Raw genomic sequence first — 27,198 nt, 5'->3', positions numbered from 1 at the left:
TTGAATTGACAGTTTCGACCTCTAAATGGATACACTGAGAGATTAGAGAATAGAGCTGGGGGTTTCAGGGAGCTCTTTACAAAGTCTGATGTTCAACAATAAACCATTTTGATATATCAATAAAGATCAGATGATCAACAATAAATATCAGTTTCCCGCAGGGGAAGAAAGAAAAAAATTTACTTAGGGAAAAGAAAATTGCGTGTGGTGTGATGTAAAGAAAATCGCGTTCTCACATTTCTTAGATAAACCTTTACCTTTTGTAGGTCTCAGGTGATTTCTCTGTGTGATGTTGGCCCGTTATGAGAAGATAGGAGACTTGGTCCAGTTGCTGTTTGAAGTCGTTTCCCTACCTGGGATTCTATGGGAAAGTTCTAGAAGAAATATGTCTTCGGGTGGACAGTGGGTACCCTTCTGTTATTATTTACTCTTCAGCTCCCCTGAAAAGGAAAATCTGATTATGGGAAGATCAACCAAGAAAGAGTTAAAGGATTTCCTTCAAGGGGGTCTTTTAAAAAGCGTGGGTCCTGTGCCACAACTAGAAGGACCACAGCTAAAATATACAACTATATACTGGGGGGATTTGGGAAGAAAAAGCAGGAAAAAAAAAAAGCGTAGGTCCTTCCATAGCTTCATCCCTTCACCTGGCAAGGCTGGAGCTGTCTCAGGGATTCACCTGGAGTCTGTGACCCATCTTCTCACACCCTATGTCAATCCCCTGCTTTGAGTTCTTTCCACATTCATCTGATTTCTGTCCCACTGCCTCCTACCTCACTACGTTCTTTCCACCTTCCCCTTGAGCATGATGGGGAGTGGAAGGTCACTTCTCAGTAATTCTAGAGGCCCCAGCTCCTGGTCCTCCTCCTTCAGCACTTCACAGCGAACCCAGGGATTTGTCATGATCAGTCCTCTGGGTCCTGGACCAGAATCCCGGGTCCAACCTATTTGAAAGGAGTATCAGAAACTTCGGTCCAAGGGATGAAGATGAAATTCGGCTTTCTATAATCCAGATGCTTAGAATGATCCTCTGATTATTCCGGGAAAGTTGTTGACTGTGGCTGGAAAATATTCCATTTCTAGCCTCATCATGAGCTGCTCACCACACTGAATCTTCCTCCTCACTGAATTTTCTTCTGGCTCTAAAGTTTTGGTGCTTGTTCCCTTGCTATCACCACTCTGGCTGCCACTTCCAGCCCTGCCAATGCATCCTTATCACTTCATCCCACACAGGCAGTGCTCATTGCCATGGAATCATGACAATGCTCATGTGACTCTACCTGGAGAAAATGTCCAGTGAGCGTCTTCTTTCAATGAATGCTTTCTATGAAAGAAATTATCGACGTGTACAATTGAAGGTTATTGATGGGGTAGGTGGGTCAGAAAATTTACATAGCAGAACTCAAGTATCCTTTGAGCAAACAGGAACCAAAGGCGCAAACCCTTCATCCCAAGATTTAATTGTTAGCGCTTGATTAATTGTCTTAGCATGGTGCTTAATACGACGTAAGTCAGCCCAGGGATAATAACAACAAAATTTACACACAAATTTGTTAATTAAATATAAATGTCTCTTTTAGGTTCAAATTAGTCCATTTATACACATATGCTAATTATATGTGTAAGCTTTCTTTGGAGTAAGAAGATGAATATCTGGATCTACAAACATAAATTTCACATTACTAGGTTCACTATTATCAATTAAAATTTCTTTGACTTCACTCGCGCACTTGTTTCTTTGTTTTTAAATGTGCAGGACATCGAAATATTCTTTCTTTTGTTTCTAATTTCCTGCTTATATCCCACCAGAGGTCATGGAAGGGTGAACAACCTACCCAGTCTCTAAGCCAGTATTTGCCCTACATCCAGCAGAGGGCAGGATAACACCGAGCTTACATATCTTTGGTTAAGGCAAAGCCAAACTCCAAAGCTGAGGGCCTGGAGCACAGGGAAGAAATGTTGCCTACAATCTTAAATTTCTCTTGTTTTCGCTTCATCCAGTCCATCACTGGATAATGAATCACCGAAGAAAGGCCAGTAAAGGCCTGTAGTAACTGATAGAGAGGACGCCATGATGAAGGAACCCCTGCTGATGATGTGCAGCTCAGACCTAACACGACTCACCTGCCTTCTTGGTGAAAGGTTGCTGGGGAGCCACCAAAAAGGGATAGTCTATGTGACACTTACTCGGATCTTCTAGAAGTTTCCTTAATTGTAAGTGTACCTTGCTGCAGTTTCAATAGAGGTCTTGAAAAACATGTCTGAAGCTAACATGACTAATGGTGGCAACAATATTATCATCATTCAAAAAGATTTTGCATTCCAGGATGAGAACTGTTTTCAGAGCCAGGTTACAGGCTGGACAAGAATATCAAACTCATTGCTCATCTTCATCTTAAAATGAGGATTGTTTAATTGAAGTGGATTACCATTTTATTGACCACATAACTCCTACATATTTCCCATGATTAGATTTGGATTATATGGCACTAATTTAGCATCCAACTTACTAACATTCTAAGAACATTCAAAATTAATATATTTTTATGCTCTAAAGTAAGGAGTTAATATCTATTCATTAAGTTTTTAGACCTTCTCATGTGTGTATATATATGAACATAAATTCAGGTGCATATATATTCATAGCATGATTCATATGCACAGTTACCATGCTGACTAAAAGTAATGTCTCAATAAGAACTGGTAGTGAATAGTAAAATCAGTCAAAATTAAAGAAATACTTTTAAAATTCTATTTTTCAAAGTATTATGCAATGTGTCATTCCAAATAAAGAGAAAATTTAAGCTGCTTTTACAAATATATTGTCTTTAAATAAATGGCAATTGGAGTATGGAGAGAGTAGGACAAGCATCAAAAAGAAATAATGTCAAAGGTAAAGCATAAATCAATAAATTTGAGAATCAAACAGAATGGTTAAGATAATAAATATAAACTGTTTAAACATTCCTATTAAAAGAAAAAACTTGATTAGCTTAAAACACAAACTCCATTATTACTTTGCATGGGGAGAAAAGCGTAAAATCAAATAATATTAAATACTAGTAAAACAGCAAAATAAAAGATCATCAAAGACAGAGCAAGAAAAGAAAATGAAGGAAAGTAATTAGAGATAGCAATATTAATATCAATGAAATATTGATAATGCTCAATATCAATATTGATGTCCAATGAATGTGTGAAATTTGAGAAGGAGGGTCAGTATGTAGGAAAAAAATAGAAGATATAATTAAATTATAAAAGGCATGGAAGTAAAATTCGAATCATATAAAACATTGAGCAAAAATATTCACCAATATATAGAAATGTCAACAGAAACATGATAGTAGCCTTGAAACTTTTGCACAATGCTATTAGTCTATAAAAATAATACAGAAAAATAACAAGAACATGAGGAATCAGAATGTGTGATTTAAGAGTAAATTAATAGCTAAGACTCTGGGGCAGTCTAACCTAGAATAAGAAACACAACCTTTCAAATATTTATTAATCATCAGAAAAATCATCATAATTTAGACTGCAAAGAAACATCAATAATTCCTCCAGTGCAAAAATACTATAAGTTGCATGCTCAGATGACAAGACCCTAAGTTAAAATAGTCTCTAAACCATGCACTTAGATATTTAAAATCATACTGATAAATTCCAGTCAAGTCAGAGAGAAAAAATAAAACGAGAAATTTAGTAAGTAATGGACGTTAAAGCACTGTGCTTAAAATTTGCAAAAGCAGTCAAAGTTACACACTGAGGTAAACTCATAGCTTTATCAAACATATGAAGTGAACATAGACTGACCTCACTCATTAAAGTCAATAAAAGAATTCTAAATAGCATTAATGTAAATAATAAAAGCTGATGTTTACTGAATGTTCACTCTGCAAGAGGGACTGTGCTAAACACTTTACAGGAAGTACTTTTGTCTTCTCCACAATCCTACCAAGCTCTTAAACAATACCTTATTCTCTACTGCATGTCCTTAGATAATAATAACTATCACTTATTGACCACCTACTACGTACAAGAGCCACAGAACATAAGCTATTAAATAGCAGAACTATGGTTTCAACCCCATCTGTATTTTCCCATTTCCATATAATTTATTCTGTGATGGAATTCAAAATCACATTAATAAACTCATTCATGATGATTAAGAAGAGTATCTTAGACATATAGAGATGATTTGATACTAGACAATATATTTATATAATGCAACGCTTATCACACCAGACCTCGATTAGTGGTCGTTTCTTAACTAAAGTCTAAAACTAAAACAATGAACTTTTAAAGTTCTGTTACATAAAAATGTACCCATCTGACTTACTCTTTGCATAGGTCTCATTTGCTCATGCATGATTTTGTATTATATGCAATGGTCATTAGGAAACTATTGGTTCACTGAGATATTCAGATCTTACAAATGTATTTATGTTTCAATTTGTATAATCAAGTAGTTCATTTGTTAAAACCATGACTGTTGTGATCACAAAAGTCTTGAAGTATTGGGAAGTTATCAAGTTCACAGTGGTACATTTTCTAAAATTCTAATTTTCTATTGAAAGCTCAACTGGTGTCTTTGATGACAAATATTTTCCTTGAAGCAACAGGTTCACTTTATAAATATCTTGAGAAAATGTCTGTTAAATGCCCGAGTCTGACTACTCATAGTTTGTCATCATTCTTTCAAGCAAAAATGGATTCTGTGAGAAGAGTGTCTAGTTTAGCTCAACTCAAATGATCATATGAGTGCTTTTCCTCAAAACAATCACCGTGCAAGCAGTAGAATTGCTTGTCACACAGAATTTTAAGAAGACTGGCACACAGAAACTTAAAAAGATGTGTGCTCAAAACTTAAGAAGTCATAAAATTAATAATCTTACTATTTCAGGGGCTGGCCCAGTGGCGTAGTGGTTAATTTCATGTGTCTGCTTCAGTAGTCCAGTGTTCACTGGTTCAGATCCTGGACGCTGACCTATACGCTGCTCATCAGGCCATGCTGTGGCAGCATCCCACAGGGAAGAACCAGAAGGAGTTACAACTAGGATATCCTACTATGTGCTGCGGCTTTGGGGAGAAAAAAAAGAGGATGATTGGCAACAGATGTTAGCTCAGGGCCATTCTTCCTCACCAAATAACATACCTTAGAAAAATAGAGAAAGAAATGATCTTACTATTTCATCCATGGTATTCTTAAGTGAACCTGGCACTTTTCTTACTTCAAGTATATTACAATGAAAAATATAATAATTATTAGTCAATTTTGGTGCCACTGCCTTGATTGACACTCAGCCACCAGCAGTTTTACCCACCTTTGTTTTTGCACCTTCAGTGTAAGTTGTTAACGTGATGAAAAAGGCAACTAATGTCTTAATATTATTATAAAAATAACTTTGCCCTCGTGGATCCCCTGAAAGTGTCTTGGGGACCCCTAGGGACGCACAGACCCCACTTTGAGAACTGCTGCTCCAAAGGATTTCCCTGCACCTGCTCTGGTCAAGCTCTGGCTTTAATTCCTAGAGTCACTTTCCTTGGCTCTTAAAATAAAGTTAAACATCTTTAACATAGTCAGTCATGGGGCCTCTTTCCATGTCTCCAGCCTCATTACATGCCACACTCCCATCTGTCAGTACAGTCCACCCACCCTCGTCTTTTTCACTTCTGTAAATTTGCCTTTCCTCCGGCAGGGCCACTCTCTATGCAGTTTTTTTTTTTTACTCTGGGAATTTTTTTTTCTAAACATTGGCACCTGAGCTAACAACTGTTGCCAATCATTTTTTTTTCTTCTTTCTCTGCTTTTTTTTTCCCTCCCCAAATTCCCCCGGCACATAGTTGTGTATTTTTAGTTGTAGGTCCTTCTAGTTGTGGCGCATGGGATGCCGCCTCAACATGGCCTGACAAGTGGTGCCATGTCCGTGCCCAGCGAAACCCTGGGCTGCGGGAAGTGGACCCCTTGAACTTAAACACTCAGCCACGGGGCCGACCCCATACTCTGGGAAATTTTTTCCTCTGCAAGATAGTTAACAAACTTCTACTCATCCTTCAAGTCTCATACTTTCTATTATTTCCCTGGGGAAAACTGAAGGATAGATGGAATGAGCCACCCAGGATACTCATTGCCATGGTATCTTTTCTTCTCCTGTGTGGCCCAGATACCAAATGTAAATACGTTATAACTACTTCTTTAATGGCTGTGTCCTTTGCTCCAGCGGAGCTCCATAAGGGCAGGACAACACATCTCACACTCAAGACTCTATCCCCAAGGCCAATGAATGAACAAATGAACTGCACCACATACTTTCACATTTAGTTTGCAGAATTAGGACTTTGGGGAAGGTTTTCTTTTAAAAAAAAGAGAAGAGAAACATCATATAATAGATTTAATATGTAAAACACATACCATTTTTCTTAAATGAGAGAATTGTAAATATATTATTATATAAAAATAGAACATATAAATGCAAGTACCATAAAAATGAATAGGTAAATTACTATAAATAGATAAATGAAGAAATATTTTATAACATGAGGTTCAGCCACAGGGTACTAGTTACGTTTCTTCTACTTCTGGAAATGGTTGAACATAGATATGCTTAATATTACTGATAGAGTATGTCAATTATGATTCAAATCATTTTATAGCTGAAGAAAAAAATAACAGTTTTGGAAAAGGCTGAGCAATTAGGAGTCTGACCTAGGACATCTGTCACTGAGGATCAACTTCCTTCTTAACGTCCTGAGTTATCTCATGAGCTTGTTGACGAAGAGAAAGCACCTCCGTTTTTTATTTGGTCTGGAAAACCAGGGTTTGGGTTTAGGTTTTAAGGATAAACAGACTCTAGAAGTTTTCCTTGATGACAATTTAATAAACAAAACAAAATGAAAATGTAGTAAAATGGAAAAGTCAAGAGGTTTTCTAAATTTTAATACGATAAAAGGCGAAGATCTTTTATATGAAACTATAAATATGATAAGATACAAGAATAAATAAATAAATATAGATAAATAAATTAATAAACAATAAAATAAAACATCGGGGCAGTCACTCTTAGGCACTGATGCTCCAGGACCTGAACATTTTTTACATATTCTTGCTTACTACTACTGACAAAATATTTGTTGAATTAAATTCAATAAATTCTGTGAAGAAATAAGAGTCATTTGAAATGACAAAAAACATGTGCAAGGGTGCCATGGCACATGAGGCAAGGAGAATCATTTCAAGGTGACCCCAGGTCTCCATCCTTCATTCCTAACCTTCCTTGCAGGTTTGCTGATGAAGAGAAGGATCTCATGATGTCCACTCTGACAATCTCCCAGGCACAGTCACTGTATTTCTTCTCTGTCAGGTAGAGATGGATTCTCCTGAAGTACCTCTTCACAGCCAGTGTAGGGCCCACAGGTCCCAGGGCAGATTCTTCCTCTCCTCTCTGCTCATCCAAGCAGGTGTTGAGGTCTTCCAGCTGCTGATGGAGTCCCGTGAGGAGTCGGTCCAGCAGAGTCGTGTTCCAGGCAGCAGAGGAGCGCTCTGTGTGGAAGAGGTTGAAGGTCTGCTGGAGCATCTCCTGGAGGACAGACATGGCCCGGGCCTTCTGGAACTGGCTGCCATCCAGCTGCTCCTGGGGGAATTTGAAGTCTGTCCTGTGCTTCAGACAGGAAAGAGGAGAGATTGTCTCCATTTGGTGCAGAACTCTGAGGCTCTCCTGCTTTCTCAAGTCAAGGCTCGCAGGCAGGTCACAACTCATGGAGGAGACGGGGCTGGAGGAGATCATCAACAATGCCATCAGGGAAGAGACTGAGAAAGCCATTGGTAAGTGCCAAGACGCAGCTCTTCTGGTTGAGACAGGAGATTGTGAGCTTTTGTCTAGCTTCTTCTGAGGATCTTCTCTCTAGGTGCCTCTTAAATACTCAGCACAAGAGTTTTCATTTTCTAAATTTTCCCCAGGTCTTTGTACTTCCCCATTTTGGACTTTCCTTTCTCTTCGAGAACCTGGAAAGTTGTCATTACTTTCGACTCTTTCTGTATTCTTACAACCAAACTGAAATTTATTCATTAAAAGCTGAGAAGTCCTAATTCAAGGAAATGCTTATCATCTCAGCAAAAACCAACTTTGAACTATTGATAGGGACATCTGGATCTTTCTCCCTGATGTTAAGAACAACTTTTAAGGAGGTTTTGCTAGGCTTCTTTTTTAAATCTTCTTTCTCCTCCTTTTAGATATCCCTCTTGGAAGTGTTGATCAGATGTGAAAGATACCTGATCTTTACAGGCGTAGATCTCACCTTATTCTCTGCTGCACAATATTTATTTTGTCAAATTTGGTTTTATTTACTTTACGTAATTGAGAACATCACCAAGTATTTACTCTGTGCCAATCATTACGTTGAGCTCGGGCTATACCAAGATGGTGAAACCTCCACTCCTGCCCTCATGTAAAGTGCAAGCACCACTACCACCCAGATGTTCAAGTATTTGGAACATGTCTTTCCTGCTTCGTGGCATACGGTTTGTCCCAGCCGAGGCCATTGTCCTACCTTTTTCGCAGTCATAGTTAAGCAACCCATTTTTTTTTTATTTTCATCTAAGTTTAAAATTGCCTAATTTTAAAATTCTTACCTCTTCTTTTGTATTTCTCTTTTCACTTTGTAAAAGTTGTCCTAATACTCCTGCAATCTTTTCTATTTCCACTTTGAGGTTTGCTGCAAAAACAGGAAGAGAAAATGAAAGGGAAAAGAAGAGGTAACATAGTTCCTGTGTGATTTCAAGACTCAGAACTTTCCTCTCTCTTTTAACATTCCTAGAAAGTAAAAGTCAGCAGTATGAAAAATGAATGCACAAAGGAAATTGGAAAGTCAACAGTGAAAATGAAAGAAAAAGAAGCGACATCTTCTTTATCGAAACAAAAAAATGTCACTTAACTACTCAAGTCAGGGAGTAAGAGCTCTACAGAGAGACAGGTTTCAAACCAGCCTGTGTGTGATTGTTGTAGCCGCAGGCAGGTCCAGAGGAGGGCAGCCGGCTCTTGAAGGCAGGCTGTTACCTGAAGGGCTAGTTTTCAGCCTTGCTAAATCAGAGAATCTGTTCATTGATTTCTTTTTCGGTGAGAGGTTAGCTATTCCCTGAAGGCTAGTAAATGTTAGTCATTTGGACAGGACACTCCCTGTCTTGTGAACACATGCTCATGTTCACATAAGAGATGAGATTAGAAATAAAAGTGTTTATTAGTGAGCTGAGAATTCAAGGAAGGGAAGCAGATCATCTCAGGGCAGCTTCCATCCAGTTCCCAAACTTCGACAGGTTACTTTTCTCCATTGTGGGAACAGCTGACAGATAGTGAGTGCCTATTTTGTCAGGCATCGTTATAGGTACACTACATCATCACAACACAACAATGCAGTGAAATATTTACGATCATCATTTCCGTATAACAGAGGAGAAACCTGAGGTGCCTAAGATCACATGGCAAGTGCCAGCTGGAGCTGTGACATGACCCCAGGCCTAGCCCCACAGTCCACTGCCCTAGCCAATAGCTTGGCTGTCTCCTCCAACAACCTTCTTCTTGTCTTAGATAAACACTCAGCAGGTTCTTACTCTCCAATTCCCATTGTTCTTAGTCGCCGAAAATCACCATTTGCTCATTCTAGACACGTTACAACACACTTGAAGGGGCTATAGCTGCCTTTCCACTTGCTAAGCTCCAGTCCTGCCTTTCACGTGATGTGTTTGTTGAGTTCTACTGTTTCTTTGAAACTTCCTATTCCCATCTGAGATAGTTTCATAAATTTTCCAGGAGGTTAAAGTATCCACTTAAAACTTACTCTTACTATCTTTGTTTTTAGAAGACTCCCATTTTCTGACATGGTCCCAAGGGTTTTATGTTTACTCCCTCATTGGAACATATAGTCATTTTTGTACTTGCTATGGGACAGAGAGCCCTCTGCGTACCTCCTCTGTGACAGGCACCTTGCTGGACACTGGGATATGGCACTACTGTCCTCAGGGATCTTACAGTCTATCAGGGTAGTTAGATGTTAAACAAATAATTAGATGGGTTACTTGATGACGAGTATACAGAGTGTAGCTAAAGAAGAATACTTAAGGTTAATGAGGAGTAATATGAAGGCAGAACAGTATAGCGCTAAATACCACTTCCGTAATAAATCGAAGCTTTTAGCAAGTTATGAAACCTCTCCGAGTTTTCAGTTTCCTTATTTGCAGAATGTAGATAATTATAGTAATTATCTCACAGGGAAGCTGTGAATATTAAATGAAATAATGTTTGTAAAACACTTTGCTGACAGCCTGTGCATAATTAAAGGTTGCTGCCATTAATATCATTAAAAATAATCTGTGTATTAGCCATTCAACGAAGACATGTGATGATCAGCTTTGAACACCATTGCGGCCCCGTTATCCCTGAGTATGAGGTAGGATAGCACTTGTCAATGCAATACCCAAGGAGATGAGATGATCTGCATTACTTCACAATGACCGAGGCCGAGTTTTCAGTGGGGAAGGTCCTACTTGGAAAAGAACAGAGAGAATCACACACAGGCAAACTTGAACCTTGTAGGGAAAACAGCACCCAGCGGAGTGCCCAGCAGACCATAAGCGCACCTTATTTATTTTTGACAAATCTTATCTGCAAAACAATGTCCTCAGTGAGTTTAAGATGTCTTTAAGATATATATATATGTAGCTGAAATTTTTTAAAGAAGGAGAAGAAGTGTAAATCACGACAAAATAAGGAAAACTCAAATCTTCTCTTTTAAAAGCACTTTTATATTTCCTACTGGCATGGAAAAGCCACCATTATCGTATGAATGTTTCTTCCTTCTCCTACTTTATCAAGGCCTTTCTGCCGAAGACCAATCTAGGAGGTGTGAAAACCATTTTACAATACTGTGTAGATACTGCATTGTCATGCGTGGTTTGGAGTCCCCCCCCAAGTCAATAAGTGCACATTTTTAATTGACTTTGTAAAAAAAAAAAAAACGTAGAAAGGGAAAGGAAAGGACAAAAAAGTGGAAAAACCCAGAAAATGAAAGTTTCTAAACTCACTGTGTAAAAGGCACTCAGCACCCAAAGTCCTCAGAACTCGCTGAGACTCCCCCTCAGGCAGTCCTGCAGAGCCCTCCAGCTGCCCAATGGCCCTCCCAGTCTCTGTGCTGCTGGCCCTGGTGATGCTGGGCTCCTGCCCTGCCTGCCCTCTGGGCTGTGACCCGCCTCTGAGACAGGGCAATCAGGAAACCATCACACTTCTGAGTCAAATGGAGAGAATCTCCATTCTGTCGTGTCTGAAGGACAGGGCTGACTTCCGATTTCCTCAGATACTTGTGGATGGGGACCAGCTTGAGAAGACACAAGCCACAGCTGTGCTGCATGAGATGCTCCAGCACATCTTCCATCTCTTCAGCACCACTGGCTCCCGTGCCGCTTGGGATGAGACCCTCCTGGACAAATTCCTCCTTGGCCTTTATCAGCAGCTGGATGACCTGGAGACATGTTTGGGGAAGGAGACGAAGGCGGAACAATCAGCCCTGGGAAGTGAGATCTCCACACTGGCTGTGAAGAGGTACTTCCAAAGAATCAGTCTGTATCTGAAAGAGAAAGACTACAGCAGCTGCGCCTGGGAGGTCGTCAGGGTGGAAATCAGAAGGTGCTTGCTCTTCATGAACAAGCTCACCGGAAAACTCAGCCAATAAAACCTCAGGAAAACTAGAAACAGTTCATCTGCTCGACTAAATGGCTATTTCCTGAGACTCAAAGTGCAATCTTCATCTCTACTTTTATGCCAGATGAAAAATAAGTCATAGCAAATGTATGGGATTATTATAAAATTATATTGTGATGTAATTTAAAAGTTGTTTAGGACAGAGAAATGCACAAAATACTTTTGTCATTTTTACAATGTATTTAATTATTTGAACTATTAATGCTATTTATAGTATTTAAATATCTATTGTTCACACAACACTTGTTTAGTTTTCTATTTTGTCCATGACTACTGTTCATTTTTAAGTTATGAGAAATAAAAGCAATTTTTACAAAATAATTTTGCTTGCACACACTTTTTGAATAAAAATTTAACCCTTTATGATCCTTTAAGTAACCTAAGCAAAGTTCCTAAATGAAGAGAGAATAGGGGCAGCCCAGCATGGGCCACAGCACCATGGACATTTTGAGAAGAGATTGGATGCGACTCCCAAGACAGGGCTTAGAAATGGAAGGAAGATCTGAGGAGAAAACCCTCGACATCGACACCATTACCTGCTTGGGGCCTCCAACATCGGGAGATGCATCAAGGTTTACACATGAACCACATAAGCTGTTGGAAGTCCATCAATACATGTGGACACTGGAGAATCGTGGAGAAGGTTGAGGAAGGGAGGGTCAGTAAGCTTTCTACACTTCACCGGTCTTGACGTCTCATTTCTTATTCTTTATTCTATACGTTTCAACCACAAAATTGAAGAAAGTATCCCTCTAAACAAAATTAACTTCCTCTTAAATTACTTTGGAATGCCTTTTCTTTTCCAAAATACATTTATGTTCATTATTTTATTTGACTCTCAAAACTCTCCATGACAGTTTTAATATTTTTTATCATCACTATTCTTATTCACTTAACAAATACCATTTGAGCTCCTACACTGTAGTATATATTAGGTGTGATGTTCCGTGCAAGGGTAAAAAGTTGAATAAGACCTTAGTCTGTATTCAGGTTGTTTATAGTCTTCTAGAGAGCTGACCTAAGGAGAAGAAAACTGAGGTTATCAAGTGGTATATCTCTGAAAAAGAAAGAGAATTGACACATTACCACCTCTCAGGCTCATAATCATTAGTATTCAAACTGAAAATGGATTCTGGTTAGTGTATGGCATAATTTTTCAGCCAAATGCTGATTAGGTGGGAGGAGATACCAGGAAGCAAATGAGCATTCGCCAGACCGCAAGGAGATACCGAAGAACCAAAGGATAGGGGTCGGTAACTTCTAATATGGTTAATTGATGATGATTACCCCATAAAAGTGAAGGACACAAGACATCCAAATTGGCAAGGAAGAAATTCAACTCTCTATTCAGAGATGACGTCATCTGATTATAGAAAATAACTAAAGAACACACAAAACTGTTAGAGCTAATAAATGAATCCAGTCAAGTTATAAGATAAACGACCAACTTTCAAAAATTAGTTTGTATTCCTATATACTAGCAGTGAACAATCCCAAAAGGAAATTAAGAAAAGATATTTCATTTACAATAATAACACCGAAAAGAATCAAATTCTTAGGAATAAATTTAACTAAGGAGATACAAGAATTTAACCAAAAACTACAGAATACTGCTGAAATAAATTAAAGAATACTGTATTTGTCAGCTCAGGCTGCCATAACAAGATATCACTAACTGTGTGGCTTAAACAACAGAAATTATTTTCTCACAGTTCTGGGAGCTAGAAGTTCAAGATTAAAGTGTCATCAGTGTTGGTTTCTGGGGAGACCTCTCTTCCTGACTTATAGAGGGCTGTGTTCTTGCTGTGTCTTCACATAAGCTTTCCTCTGTGAGCTCAAGAGGGAGATCTGTGGTGTCTCTCTTCTTCTGAGGACACCAGACCTATCAGATTAGGGCCTCACGTTTATAACTTTATTTAATTTTAATTACTACCTTAAACGCTCTATCTCCAAATGTAGCTGCAACACAGATTAAGACTTCAGCATGTAAATATTGGGGGTGACACAATTCAGTCCATAGCAAAGACCCATATAAATGAAAGAACATTCCATATTTACGGATTGGAAGATTTAAGGTGGTTTAGTAGGCAATACTGCCCAGAGCAATCTGCAGATTCAATACAATCCCTAGGTAAATCACAATAGCCAGTTTTGCAGAAGTGAAAAAGCCAATTGTAAAATTCATATGGAATTGCAAGGGACTCCAATAGCCTAAATGATCTTGAAAAATAAGAGCCAAGTTGGAAGTCTCACATTCCTCATTTCAAAACACACTACACACTAGAGTTACCAAAACAGTGTGATACTGCCACAAAGGTAGACAAATAGACCAATTGAATAGAATTGGGAATCCAGAATGAGCCTATACATCTATGGTCAATTGATTTTTGACAAGGATATCAAGACCATTAAACTGAGAAAGAATAGTTTCTTCAACAAATCATGCTGAGACAACTGTATATTCACATTGCAAAAGACTAAAGTTGGATCCCAACCTCACACCATATAGAAAAAACTCCACAATGGATCAAAGGTCTAAATGTAAGAGCTGAACTAAAACACTCTTAGAAGAAAACATAGAAGTAAATCTCCGTGACCTTGGGTTTGCCAATGAATTCTTGGATAAAACACTAAAAGTATAAGCAATGAAATTTAAAAAAATGGATAAACTGGACTTCACCAAAATTAAAAACTTTGGTGCATCAAAGAACTCTATCCTGAAAGAGAAAAGGCAATCTACACAATGGGAGAAAACATTTGAAATCATATGTCGATAGGGGTCTACTATGCAGAATAGGTAAAGAACTCTTACAACTCAACAATAAAAGGCAAACAACCTAATGTGGTTGGACACACAAATGGACAAAGAACTGGGAATACACAATCAAGGGGGGGCCCTGAAGATACACAAATGACCAACAAAAACATGAAAAGATGATCAAAATCATTAGTCATTAGAGAAATGCAAATCAAAACCACAATGAGATACCACTTCTCACCCACAAAGTCCGTTATAATGAAATAAATGGAAAATAATGAGTGTTGATGAGGAGGCAGAGAAATCGGAAACCTCAGACATTGTGGTGAGAATGCAAAATGTTTCAGCTTCTGTGGAATCATTTGGTGGTTCTTCAACAAGTTAAGCATAAAATTTCCATATGTTCCAGCACCTTCACTTCTAGGGATATACCACAAAGAAATAAAAAATGAGCATTCAAATACTTGTGTAGAAATGTTCTCAACAGCACAATTCATGATAGCCAAAAAGTGAAACAATCCTAACACCCATTGTTGGATGAATGGATCAACAAATGGTGGTATATCCATACAATGGAATATTATTCAGCCAAAGAAAACAATGAAGTACTGACACACGCTGCAATAGGAGTGAACCTTGAAAACCTTATGCAAAGTGATGGAAGGCAGACGCAAAAGGTCACTAATTGTATGATTCCATTTATATGAAATATCCAGAATATGTAAATTCGTAGAGATAGTAAGCAGACTGTGGTTGCCAGGGGCCTAGCAGGGAGGAAGGAAAGGGGAGCGACAACTGCTTCGTGTGTATGAAGTTTCCCTTTGGGGTGATAAAAATGTTCTGAGAATAGACAGTGGCGATGGTTGCGCAACATTGTGAAAGTATTCAATACCCCTGAATCACACACTCTAAAATGGTTAGTTGATCTAGATGATCTTTTATTAGTCTAAGCATTTCCCATGTTCATGTCTTCCCCAAAGATTCTAAGTTCCTTAAGGGCAAGGAAATACGAGATTCTTTTCACCCAAGTCATCTAGTCCAGAACTTTGAGCAGAGGAACTCTGCCCAAATGATTGTTAAGTACTTGGTCCTTTAGAGTGGTGATTACACCTTCTCCTTTCATAATGTCTCATCCTATTTGCAGGGTACTGCAGACAGGTCCTAAAGATTGTTAATAAAAGTAAAGAATTAAATCCATATAAATAGCAGTAGTGTTGACATAGTAATTAGTGTTTTTGGAATACTGCATTCTTTCTAATGTTCCCTAGTCTTGTCTTCTCCTTTGGACGTTGATTTCTTGCAGACAGGAGCAATTCTCATCCTCTCCCACAGTTTACTGCAGGTCCTTGGGCAAGTTTCCTGAACTTTCTGTGGCTCAATTTTCCCAGCTGAATTATGGGGTTAATAATAGTACTTCACCTCAGAAACTTATGAGATTAAATGAGTAATGAGTGCAAAATGCCTGGCACATAGGATCACTCAGGCTTGAGATATTAGTTATTGTTGTAATTAACTGTGCATGTAGTAGTTTCTTAGTAAATACTTATTCACCTCTGAGTTTGTTGTAGTAATTATATGAAGAAATTCAGATGCCTCTTGATCTTTGACGACCTCTTCTATATTTCAGGAGCTGGGGAGAAAGACCCGGTCAAAAATACAGAGAACGTGATGGATCTTACCATGTCTCAAAAGCCAAAGGACAAGAGGTTGGGGTGATAAAAGGGTGTTACAAGTCTTGCATACTTAACAACAATAACAAAAAGCCCAACCTAATTTAAAAATGAGCAAAGGACTTGAACACACGTTTCTCCAGAAGATATAAATGGCCAACAAGGACTTGGAAAGATGCTCAACATCACTAATCATTAGGGAAATGAAAATCAAAACCACAAACAGATACCACCTTACACTCATTAGAGTGGCTACTATAAAAAAAAAAGCATTGGCGAGGATGTGGAGAAATGGGACCCCTTGTGCTCTGTTGGTGAAAATTGTAAAATGTAAAATTTTATCCACAATGGATAAAAGTATGGTGGTTCCTCAAAAAATTAAAAATAGAATTACCATATGGTCCAGTAATTCCACTTCCCAGTATACAGCCCCCAAAAAAGTAAAAAGCCGACCCTTGGCCTCTTGGACGATCCACCTGAATCCCACATTGCTAATAAGTTAATGTGTATCCTTCTAGATATTTCCTGAATTTAGTATATCTACACATACAGAACATTTAGTGTATATTGTATAGATATTGTTATTCCACGTATATCAAGCTCTATTTGCTTTTTTTACTTAATAATAAATCTTAGAGCTTTTTCTCTATTAGTACATAAAAACCTACTGCATTCATTTTAATCGCTGCATTCTGTATTCGTATATAAATTCCATGCATTCCTAATCCATATTTCAACCAGATTTTTGGTTTTTTATTTTTAGTTTTTTTAAAGATTGGCACCTGAACTAACATTTCTCGCAAATCTTCTTTTTTCTTTTTTTTTTTTTACTTCTTCTCCCAAAAGCCTCCCAGCACAGTGCATATTCTAGTCATAGGTGTCTTCTGGCTCTGCTATGTGGGACGCTGCCTCAGAATGGCTGGATGAGTGGTGCTAGGTCCACCACCAGGATCAGAACCAGCAAAACTGTGGGCTGCTGGGGCAAAGCCGGAACTTAACCACTCGGCCACGGGGCCAAGCTCTCAAGAAAATTTTTAGATGAAACTTGACAAGCTAACGATAAAATATATCAAGAAGAAATAACTTATAAGAAAATCTGAGCAAGGAAGAAATATGCAGATGAACTTGACTTGTCAAATATCAAACGATCATCTAAGGCTATAGAAACTAAAGCCAAGTGGTATTGTTGCAAGAATAGACAAGGAGATCAAAAAAGCAGAATATGCTTTGAGGATAAGACAATTTAATTAGTGGAACTTCGCATATAATGAAAGTGGCATTTCAAACGAGTGGGAAATGCAGGTGTTGGGGCAATTAGCTGCCCGTTTGAAAAACAGCATGATCCCTGTGTCTTATTCTTACAGGTTCTCCTGCCACTTTAGGCCTAAGTCTATAATCAGAGTGGGGATAGTGAGACAAATAAAGCTCGATAGAGTCATGTGACACAATTCCAAACAATGAGATTTGGGGGAAATCTGCTGGGGGCTTCTTGAGAGGATTTTAGCTCGTATTCCTCTCTTCGTGCTGGGAATGCCCTTGTAAGGATTTGATGCTTGGGGCTGGTGTAGCTGTCCTGTGCCCATAAGTAAGAGACCAAGAGAGTCCAGAGGTACACGTCCAGCACACTCACAGCTTTGGCCTGCTGATTGAACCCTACAGCCGTCACCCTACAGCCTTCCACATTGGGATAGGCACCCGCCTTCATTGTTTAGCCTTTATTAACAGAGTTGTCTGTTACTTATAACAGAAAGCATTCCTAATAGATAAAATAATATTGATCAGATTTAAGCTCTTTCTTCAAGCCTCACTAGGCTAAGGTCAGCTTTTTAATTAAAGCAGAGTCCAGGGACACCTATTGATATTAGTGTTTGGTTTTCCTCCTTGTTACATATCAACATGGTGAATTACATGAACAGATTTTCTTTTCTTGAATTTTCATAATCTTCTGGGAAAATTCCAGTTGTTTATTTATAATACACATTTGGATTTGACTTGTTAATTTTTAACATGGTATTTTTATCTTCATGTTTGTAGGTAAGAATGTCCTATGAATTTCTCTTCTGATTTTGTTATCAAGGTTGTAACAGCCTTGTAAAATGAATTGAATACTTTTCCATCTCTTCCCATGCCCTCCTAAAACAGGAACTAAATATGTTTTACCGAATAGTTTTATGATGTACTTTTCCAACTTGGCTGTCTCCTTAAGGCATGCCAGTGTAGACTGATATTGCTCTTCAAAGACTTTTGATGTTGGATTTCTATTCTTTTGGATGCAACACTGCAGAAAAGAGACTAAGAAGTAGCAAGAAGACCCTCGGGCATTGGGGCTAAACATGTCTAAAACAATATTTAACTTTTGTCAAAACAATTTATATTGTACTTTGAATTTGACTTTCTTTCCTTTGTCCACATGGCCTATGAATGTGCTCATGGATAGAGCAGGTGCACCAATTCCTGTCAAGAGAACTTAAGAAATGAACTATGAACAGATAGTGCTGAGACAACACCTTGCAATTTGACAGTCAGAAGCTCGTCAAAGCACATATTCCTAGCACATTATTTATTCAGTAAACAATACTCAAGTTCCTACCAGGCTTAGACACTGTGCTAATGACTGCAGATGGAAAGTTCAGACTCAAAAAGTCTAATCTCCTGGAAAAGAGAGAAGAAATAAACCACCAAATACAGAAAAGAATGGTAAGTGTTCTAATGGAAGTGCTGTATTTGCAAAGAGCCATAGGCATGGGGGGTGGTAAATGGAGAGACATCAAGTCATTGGTACTTTAGAAGCGTGGATATGGAAAGGCACGAATAGAATTGGACAATGGGAGAAGGGCTAGAGATGTGCAGGCCATTTGGAAGCAAGAGCTAAATCAAAGTGTTGGCAAAATTGGACATTTTATAAAACTTAGAAATGAATAAGAAAGAAAAGCTCAGAATAAGATGAAGTTTCCCTCCTTACAACAGGTCTAGAAATGAGAGATCGGAAAGTGACACCATTCCCTGAATGTTCTTGCTAAAAGTTGGAACCCAACGTTTTAGAATCGAATGGTTAAATTTCTTAAGAGAGGAGAGGGAAAGAGACCTCACTGTGTCCGGTTTCCTTATCTGTAAAATTAAGATAATCCTAGGACAACCTCATAAAACCGTGGTGAGGATTGCTGTAATTTCTATAACATTCTCAGAATGGCACCTGGCCCTGACTAAGTGCTCCTTCCATGTCAGCTCTTCTATTTAAATCTGGTTAGAAGATTATTCCCTGAGTTCTAGGTCCATGGGCAGGAAGATGAGGTGGTTCCCAGACAAATGTGCAGGAGACTTTTAGTGCCAGCTTAACCACTGCACAAGCAAGAGGAGAAATAACCATTCACTGGGATGAAGGAGCCAAGCGTGTCACAGCTAATAACCTGGAGTTCTAGACAGAGCCATTTCTTCTTGGCAAACACACCCTACGAGGGCACACCTTCCTCCACTGGTTTTCTGGTTCTCCCTCAAGTTCAGGAGCTAAAAGTTTCCAGGAGAATAACACAGCCATCTTGACAGGCAGCCAGAAGAATCCTCTGCTCTGAGAAGATTCCGTGCGCTCCACTCAGCCAAGCCACCAGACCAGAGGGGAAGCCCAGCCTCATTCTTCAAAGCCAGCTTGACAATTCACTTTTGGTTTCCTTTTCACTTGTTACATCAAGCTCATTGTTATTTCCGCATACCCCGGTTCATTATGCAAACCCTGATGATGAAATAAAAATGGAATTTAGTTGTAAGTTTTAACTGTGTAGAAAGTTTTGCTTTAGGCTGTTTCACTTTAAAGACGATCCAGAAACTTCTTATGAGACAGAAAACTCACACAGAAAACAGACAACAAGACACACCCACATGTCAGCAAAGGGAAGGAGCTGGTGCTTATTCAGCAGCTGCTGTCACTGTGCTGCCCCTTTAATTCTCTTCTCAACCCTAGGCCTGGCTTAAACTACCCCTAAGAGTGGTTGTGAGAATTAAATAAGTCCAGCTCAGAGAACAGCCTGGTATCTGAAGGGAAAGTAAACCCAGGCTTGGTGTGGACTTGCCTCTGTATCTGAGATGGTGAGTCTGGAGTGTCTAGCAGCAGTGGGAGGCCTGGCAGTTAATGGTGACAGACGTGGGGTGGGCAGCCCCTGTGTGTCCCTGGGACACCAACCTGTTGATTGGAGCATTCCTAGTATGGCAGGGGGCACAGAGTGTAGGACCCTCTGGTTGTGTGTCTGTATTGGAGGAGAGGAGCTGTTAGCAAGAGTTAGGCAGGACCTTCAGCACAGTGTCCTAGTCCTAGCTGGATCCAGGTTACCAGGTGGAAACTGAGGAATGAGTCTCATCAAAGGCCTGATGAGACATTCAGGATGTGAGAAAGGGAAAAGGAGGAGAAAAGAGTCTGAAACCAGGGTCTTGTAGATCTTGGCCGCATATCCTGCGTCTTCACGCCAGGTTGGAGGCCTGAAGGTAGATTCACTACATCACCAGATGCTGCCTTGTGGTTGCAGAGAAACCCCAGCCTAGGCAGAATCAGCCTCGGGCACTGAGTGAGGGGGAGAGGGAGACAGCAGGTGGAAGACTGGGGAAGACAGACTCTTCCCTCACCCTGAATACAGGCTTCTCCACATGGTTCCTAAGTGCCATAGGAACTCTCCACATTATCGAGCAAAATTTCTCTGGGGATTTTGGTGAGATTACCAGTCATTTATGATGGTGGAGAGTATTGTTTTTGAACCAAGTTCTTTCCTCTTTCTTGTGTCCTCGTTACCTCCCATTCTCATCCTTTACCATTGGACTTTATTCCAGTATAATCTCACACCACACCTTCTACCATAAGTTGGGAAAAATACCACATTCCTCATTCTGTGGTTTGAGTAGAACAACCAATGAAGAAAGAGATTAACGTTATTAGGAACCCATAATACTCATCCTCAATTAGCCACCCAAAAAGATACGTGCAAATCTTACCAACATTGGCAGTTTTCCAATGCTTTACTCTCAGGACCTATGAATACTCTTAAAAATTATTGAGGGCTAGCCCTCATGGCATAGTGGTTAACTTCAGTGCAGTCCACTTCGGTGGCCAGGGTTTGGTTCCTGGCCAACACTCCTTTGTCAGTGGCCATGCTGTGGTGGTGACTCACACACAGAAAGAGGAAGATTGGCGGTGGATGTTAGCTCAGGGCGCCAAAAAAAAAAATTATTGAGATACCAAAGACATTGTCCTTATGAGAATTATACTTATTGAGATTTGCCATGTTGGAAATTAAACTTGAGACTGTTTTAAATATTTATTTTTCTAAAATTAACAAAGGTAAACTCTTTACATCTTAACACAAAAACTCATTTTTATTAAAAATAACTGCATTGTCTAAGACAAAAAAATTAATGTAAATGTTTTGAAGTCTCACAAATCTCTTTAATGTCTTCCTTAATAGAAGACAATTGGGTTCTCATATCTTCCCTGCAAGCAATGTGATATGTTGCTTTGTTTCAAGTTTTGAAGGAAATCCAGTCTGACACAGATACGTAGTTGGAAAATGGAGGACCTTGAAGACCTCTGCAAGTGCCTGGGAACCCCAGGGTCCCTCAGACTACACTTTGAGAACCACTCATACACATCATCATCATACAGGGTTGAAACGATATCTACTGCCCACAGAGAATTTGAATTTCTGTTCATCTTCGACCTATTTTCCAATTCTGATGGTTTTCATAATAATTTAGAAAAATAAGTAGTGTGGGAAAACACTATACTCTTGTGGTTGATATTGTCCAGGATCATCAGTTGAAAGATTTAGATGTGAGCAAGTATGCATGCACAGCTTGGATTCTTGTTTATTAATCTTCTTTTATTGGGAAACATAAATATCATCCACAAAAATGCACAAAAGGCAAGTATAAATTTTAATGAATAATTAAGGCAAATACTCATGTAACCACCAACCAATAAAAACAACCAAATTTTGGAGCATTCTGGAAGCCTCACCACCGTCACCACCCCACATGCCCCTCTTCCATCCCTCCTCACTAGAGGGAGCTGCTGTCTCCAGTTGTATGGGAATCGCTTCCTCTCTCTCCTTTATAATTTTACCTAAATCATACAGTCTAGTTTTCCTGTTTTTCAACTTCATGTAAATGGAATATGTAGTCTTTGAGCTTGATTTCTTTAGCTCACCATTATGTTTGTAAGATTTATCCCTGTTTGTGCATATGGTTGTAGTTCTTCATTTGTGTTGTTATTTATGATCCTCTTACATGCATGCACTACAACATATTTATCCATACAACTTTTGAGGGCTATGTGGGATGTTTCTACTTTGGGGCTATTATGACTACAGCTGCAATGGATATTTTTGTACATATATCCTGAGGCATATCTACCTGATTTTTTTCCAGGGTGATTCCTAAGAGTGTAGGTGCTAGGTCATGGGCTATGCAGATTTTCACCTTTGCTAGAGCCGGCCTTAATGTTTCCCATGGTGGTTGGACAAGTTTACACACCCAACAGGAATGGAGGAGAGTCTTGTTGCTCCATATCGTCATCACACTTGATATTTTCAGTCCTTTAATTTTTCAACTTACATCCAATGTATTTGTTTATCTAAAAAATCTGGAAAGTCACCAAAAACCTTTTAGACATAGTGTTTACAAAGTTGTCCAGATACAGAATCAAAATTAGTAACTTCCATATGTATGTGCATATGGAATGAAAAGTTAGTCCTATTCTAAATTAGAAAATGTAGTGAAAAGACCATTTCATTCATAATTGTAACAACAACAACAAAGCATAAAATAAGTTGGAATAAACCTCAGAAAGAACGTGCAAGACATACAATCAAGCCAACAGCAAAACTTTATTGAAAGATATTTTTTAAATAGCCCAATAAAATGACAAGATTCATCGTTTATCTTTATGAAGTGATTAACAAATATTTTATGAATAAGCTTTTATTCAATGAATGAACGTTTGTGTCTCAGGAGAAGACTGGCTTTGGCGGCCTCCTATTGCAGAGTCTCATTGCCCTTCTTAACGATGCTTACCAGGCTGCCACTTGCTAAAATGTTCCTTGCTCACTTACAAAAAGAACAAGTGGGAGATGTTGCTTGATCCTCAATGGTGATCCAGGGGGAAGAAAATCAGTCTCAATTTAAGGGAAAAAACTACGTAACATTTTTCACTGGTTTCCGGCCACATTATTTGAATCAAAAATTTAATTATAGACTTGTACTGAGAGGCCAAGGAAAAGATGAATGTCCTTACCCTGTCAATGCTAATTTTAAAAAAAAACAGGTAAAGTCTATAATTTATTCACATTTCCTTAGTTTTGACCAATTTTTATTTTTCTCTTCTGGGATCACATTCTGAATGGCACGTTACATTTAACTGTCATGTCTTCTTAGGCTCCTCTTGGCTGTGACAATTTCTCTGTAGTAGATTTTTTATTTTGCTGTCAATGGTATCATTTTTTAAAAGTCATTTTCCAATTTTTTGTTACTAGTATGAAAGAGCGTTTGATTTCTAGTATTGATCCTGTGTTCAGTGACCTTGCCAAATTTATTTTTAAATCTAACAGTTTATCTAGAGGGTTTTTTGTATTTTGTATGTACAAAATTACATCAACCGTAGATAATGAAAAAAATATCTGAGACAGTCAGCAAGAGATCTGAACAGACCCCTCACAAAGAAAGTTTCCAAATGGCCAATAAACATATGAAAATGCACCCTTAATAATCAGCCTTGTTAATAATCAGGAAATATCTGTTAAAACTGGAATGAGCAGTCACTATACACCACTGGAATGGCTAAAATTAAAGAGACTGGCAATACCAAGTGTTGACAAGAGTGTCATGCAACTGTAACTCCCATATGATGACAGTGAGGATGGAAATTGGTACAAACATTTTGGAAATATGTTTAATGTTAGCTACTAAACCTGGACATATGCATATTCTATGACCCAGTTACTTTTCCCTAGGCGTATATCCAACAGGAAGATGTACAAATGTGCACCAAAAGATACATACAAGGGTTTTCATAGCAGAATTAATTCTAACGACAAACATCAGGAGGAAAAACATCCCAAGTGTCCATCAGTAGTGCAAAAGATAAAACAGTGTGGCATTTCTAAATGGATAAGACACATTCATACAAACTTCATACAACATAGATGAATCTCACAGACATATTATTGAGGGAAGGAAGACATTTATACAAAGTTCAAAAACAGGCAGATTATAAGGTGTTAAAAGGCAGTCGTGATGTGGGGGAGGAGAGTAGAGATGGGGGAGGGGGTATCAGGATTGGTTTGTTCTGTTGGGAGTGTGTCCGTCCTCACGTCGTGTGTGGGTACAAAGGTCTGCAGAAGTTCTATTTTACAATATTTTGTCGGGCTGTATACTTAAGATTTCTGCATGATTTTGTATGTTTATTATAGAAATTTTTTTTCAAAAGGAGGAATGGGGAATCTTCCTTTTACCAAATTAAGTATCAAAATACTCTCTTAGTATAGACTTTGCCGCCCCTTCCTAGATATCTCTCAAACATTTCTTTTGGCTTTGTTTCTGTTTTGCCACTGCTCATGCACTTCTCCAGAACTCTTCGTCCTGTCTAATTGATCAGTTTTTCCAGGGCCCTTCTCTTTGGAAAAATCATTGAAGAGAGGAGGAGGAGAAGACACTGTCATTTTGATTTCTAGATACACAATCGTCCTGCATAGAGACCTGTGTCAAAGAAGAGGAGGAGCGTCTTCTAGTCTGCGAGGTTACAGCAAAGCAGCTCCAGGTTCCAACGGCTAGACACACATTCGAGTTTACTTTCTGAATGTCACTCCATCTCTGAGAAACCTCATTAAGCAGAAGACGCTGGCACAGGAACTGGAAGAAGCTCTCTTCACCGCAGAACGCTGGCAGCAGAGGATGTGTGCAAACGCAATCCACAGAGGGATGAACTGAAAAAGGACTCAAATAACACAGGAAAATGTGCAGGAAAGGGCCCAGGCTTAATCCTTGTGATGCAGGTATACACGAGGCTGGACTAAGAAATAGATTTCCCTGGGAGAAACAAGGTTATATGAATTCTCCTGGTTTTGTGATAAAACTCGAATAAGTTAGGGGGAAATGAAACAAAATAAGAGTCGATGTCTCAGGAAGAGATTGTAACCCATTCCTACGTGGACTTCTGCAGTGATGATCACCACACCCTCAGGACAAGGGGTAGAGGAGAAGCTTCATAGAGGTGACTGGAAGAGACGTGTTGGGAAGCACCTCGTGAAGACAAGAGCGAGAACTGGGGAGAGGACAAAGGGAGGAAAGCAGAAAAAAGAATGCCCTTTTTATTATATCCCATCCATCCCCTTCCTTCCAATTCCCTAGCCACGGCCTTTAATTTCCACCTCCACAGCCATGGGAGCCTCTGGGCAGGACTTCTCCCTGCCTCTCTCTGCCGGCTCCAGTTTGCCTCCAACATCTCGCCTGTTCTGCCCAGGGCGAGACTCCAGTCCACTCTCTGCCCAGGAATCTCTTGAATTGAGAATCAAGAGCCTCCGCGGCACATCTCAAGCTGAGTTGTCCACTGTCAATCCCCTTGACTCTGAACACTCAGCCTTTCCACAATTGGAAGCTCCTTCTGTTTGCTCCTTGCCAATGTGTCCATCCTCCGGGCTCTGTTCATGCTGGTCCCTCCCTCTGGAGCTGTGCCGGCCATTATGGTAGCCACTCACCACCTGTGGCCTGTTGAACACGCGACTAGTCCAAAGAGCTGTAACACCAATGGAAAAATAGGCATCACATTTTGAAGAAAGTATGAAAAAGAAGAATGGAACTATCTCACTAATAATTTTATATTGATTACATGTTGAAATTATACTATTTGTACATATTAAGCTAAATAAAATATTCCGTTAAAATTAACTTCTCTCGTTTCTTTTTACTCTTTTATGTGGTTGCTAGAAAATGTTAAATTGCTTCTGCGGCTTGCCTTATATTTCTGTTGCACAGCGCTGATCTAACCTGCCCTCCACCGTGTCACCTTCACACAGCCGCCTCTGCCTGTGGTGGTCACCCCGCTGCTTCAGGCAGACTCCCTGCACCAGGTGCACTGAGAGCTCCTCATCCTCCTGTCAGCTGTAATCTCTTGTTCCTATGAGAGTCACCATTGCCCCCACAGCTGGCACCACGGACCTATCTGAAGGCACCGGCTTGGTCTACTTCGTATTCTAACTGTGATACACAGGAAAAAGCAGAGCTTTCAATGCCATCCGCCCATCTCATTGGCTGTGTGGATCTTGGGCACATTACTTTGCCTCTCTGAGCCTCAGTCTCCTCTTCTATAAGACGAAGATGATAATAACCCATCTTATACGTTTACTATGAGGATTATTCAGAGAACGGCACCTAGTGAGCTCTCAATAGATGGTAACTAACACTGCTGTTCCTACTGCTACCACTATTATTTTCATTCCATTTGGTAATGACCTGTCTCAGCATGGAGGACCAGAGGCCACTGGATGTGGGGAGGATGAGGAGGCCCCCTGTCACACTTGGGAGGGAAGCTGTACACGAGTGTGCAAGTCACCCTGGAGGGCCAGGCCCCCGTGACCAGACTCCTCGGATGACCTCCAACCCGTGAGTGCAATGGACCATCTCTAGTCTGACTGGCCTCTGTGACTCCTTGCACTGGCCTTTGTGCTGTGAGCCATGGATCATTCCAGGCTAATGCAAGGATCCTTTGTAAAAAGAAGAAAGCCCGAGGAATTACTCCGTGACTGACATTGCTGGGCATTTGGAAGTGGGGCAGCTGAAAGATGATTTTACTTTATCCAAACCTCATTGTGCAGAACCCATGTGATGGCTGAGGTTCTGTGCAGAGCTGGCATGCAAAGGTCAAAGGCCAGAGAGAGTGGAACCCACAGAAGAAGCCGAATAACCAGAAAGCTGGGGTTCATTGGCTCTTATTTTAGTGTCGATTAATCTGTAATGAAAGAAGATGTTCACTGGTGGAAAATGGGAAAACCACACA

The 27,198-nt window shown here is 39.5% G+C and overlaps 2 protein-coding genes across 2 annotated transcripts; one reads left to right on the top strand and one right to left on the bottom strand.

Moving 5' to 3' along the window:
• Positions 1 to 7,229: 7,229 nt before the first annotated feature.
• LOC106824708 (interferon omega-1-like) lies at positions 7,230 to 7,817 on the bottom strand. Its single transcript, XM_014831142.3, has one exon. It carries the CDS (start codon positions 7,815 to 7,817, stop codon positions 7,230 to 7,232), a length of 588 nt encoding a protein of 195 aa, XP_014686628.1.
• A 3,340-nt stretch (positions 7,818 to 11,157) lies between these two features.
• On the top strand, positions 11,158 to 11,715 carry LOC123280259 (interferon alpha-2-like). The gene has a single exon (XM_044756982.2). The coding sequence runs from the start codon at positions 11,158 to 11,160 to the stop codon at positions 11,713 to 11,715; it is 558 nt and encodes a 185-aa protein (XP_044612917.1).
• Positions 11,716 to 27,198: the final 15,483 nt, after the last annotated feature.

This window comes from Equus asinus, chromosome 23, assembly GCF_041296235.1.
Source record: "Equus asinus isolate D_3611 breed Donkey chromosome 23, EquAss-T2T_v2, whole genome shotgun sequence".
Taxonomy (NCBI): domain Eukaryota; kingdom Metazoa; phylum Chordata; class Mammalia; order Perissodactyla; family Equidae; genus Equus; species Equus asinus.
The sequence above is the reverse complement of the archived record's forward strand: the minus strand, read 5'-3'. Positions and strand labels throughout refer to the sequence as shown.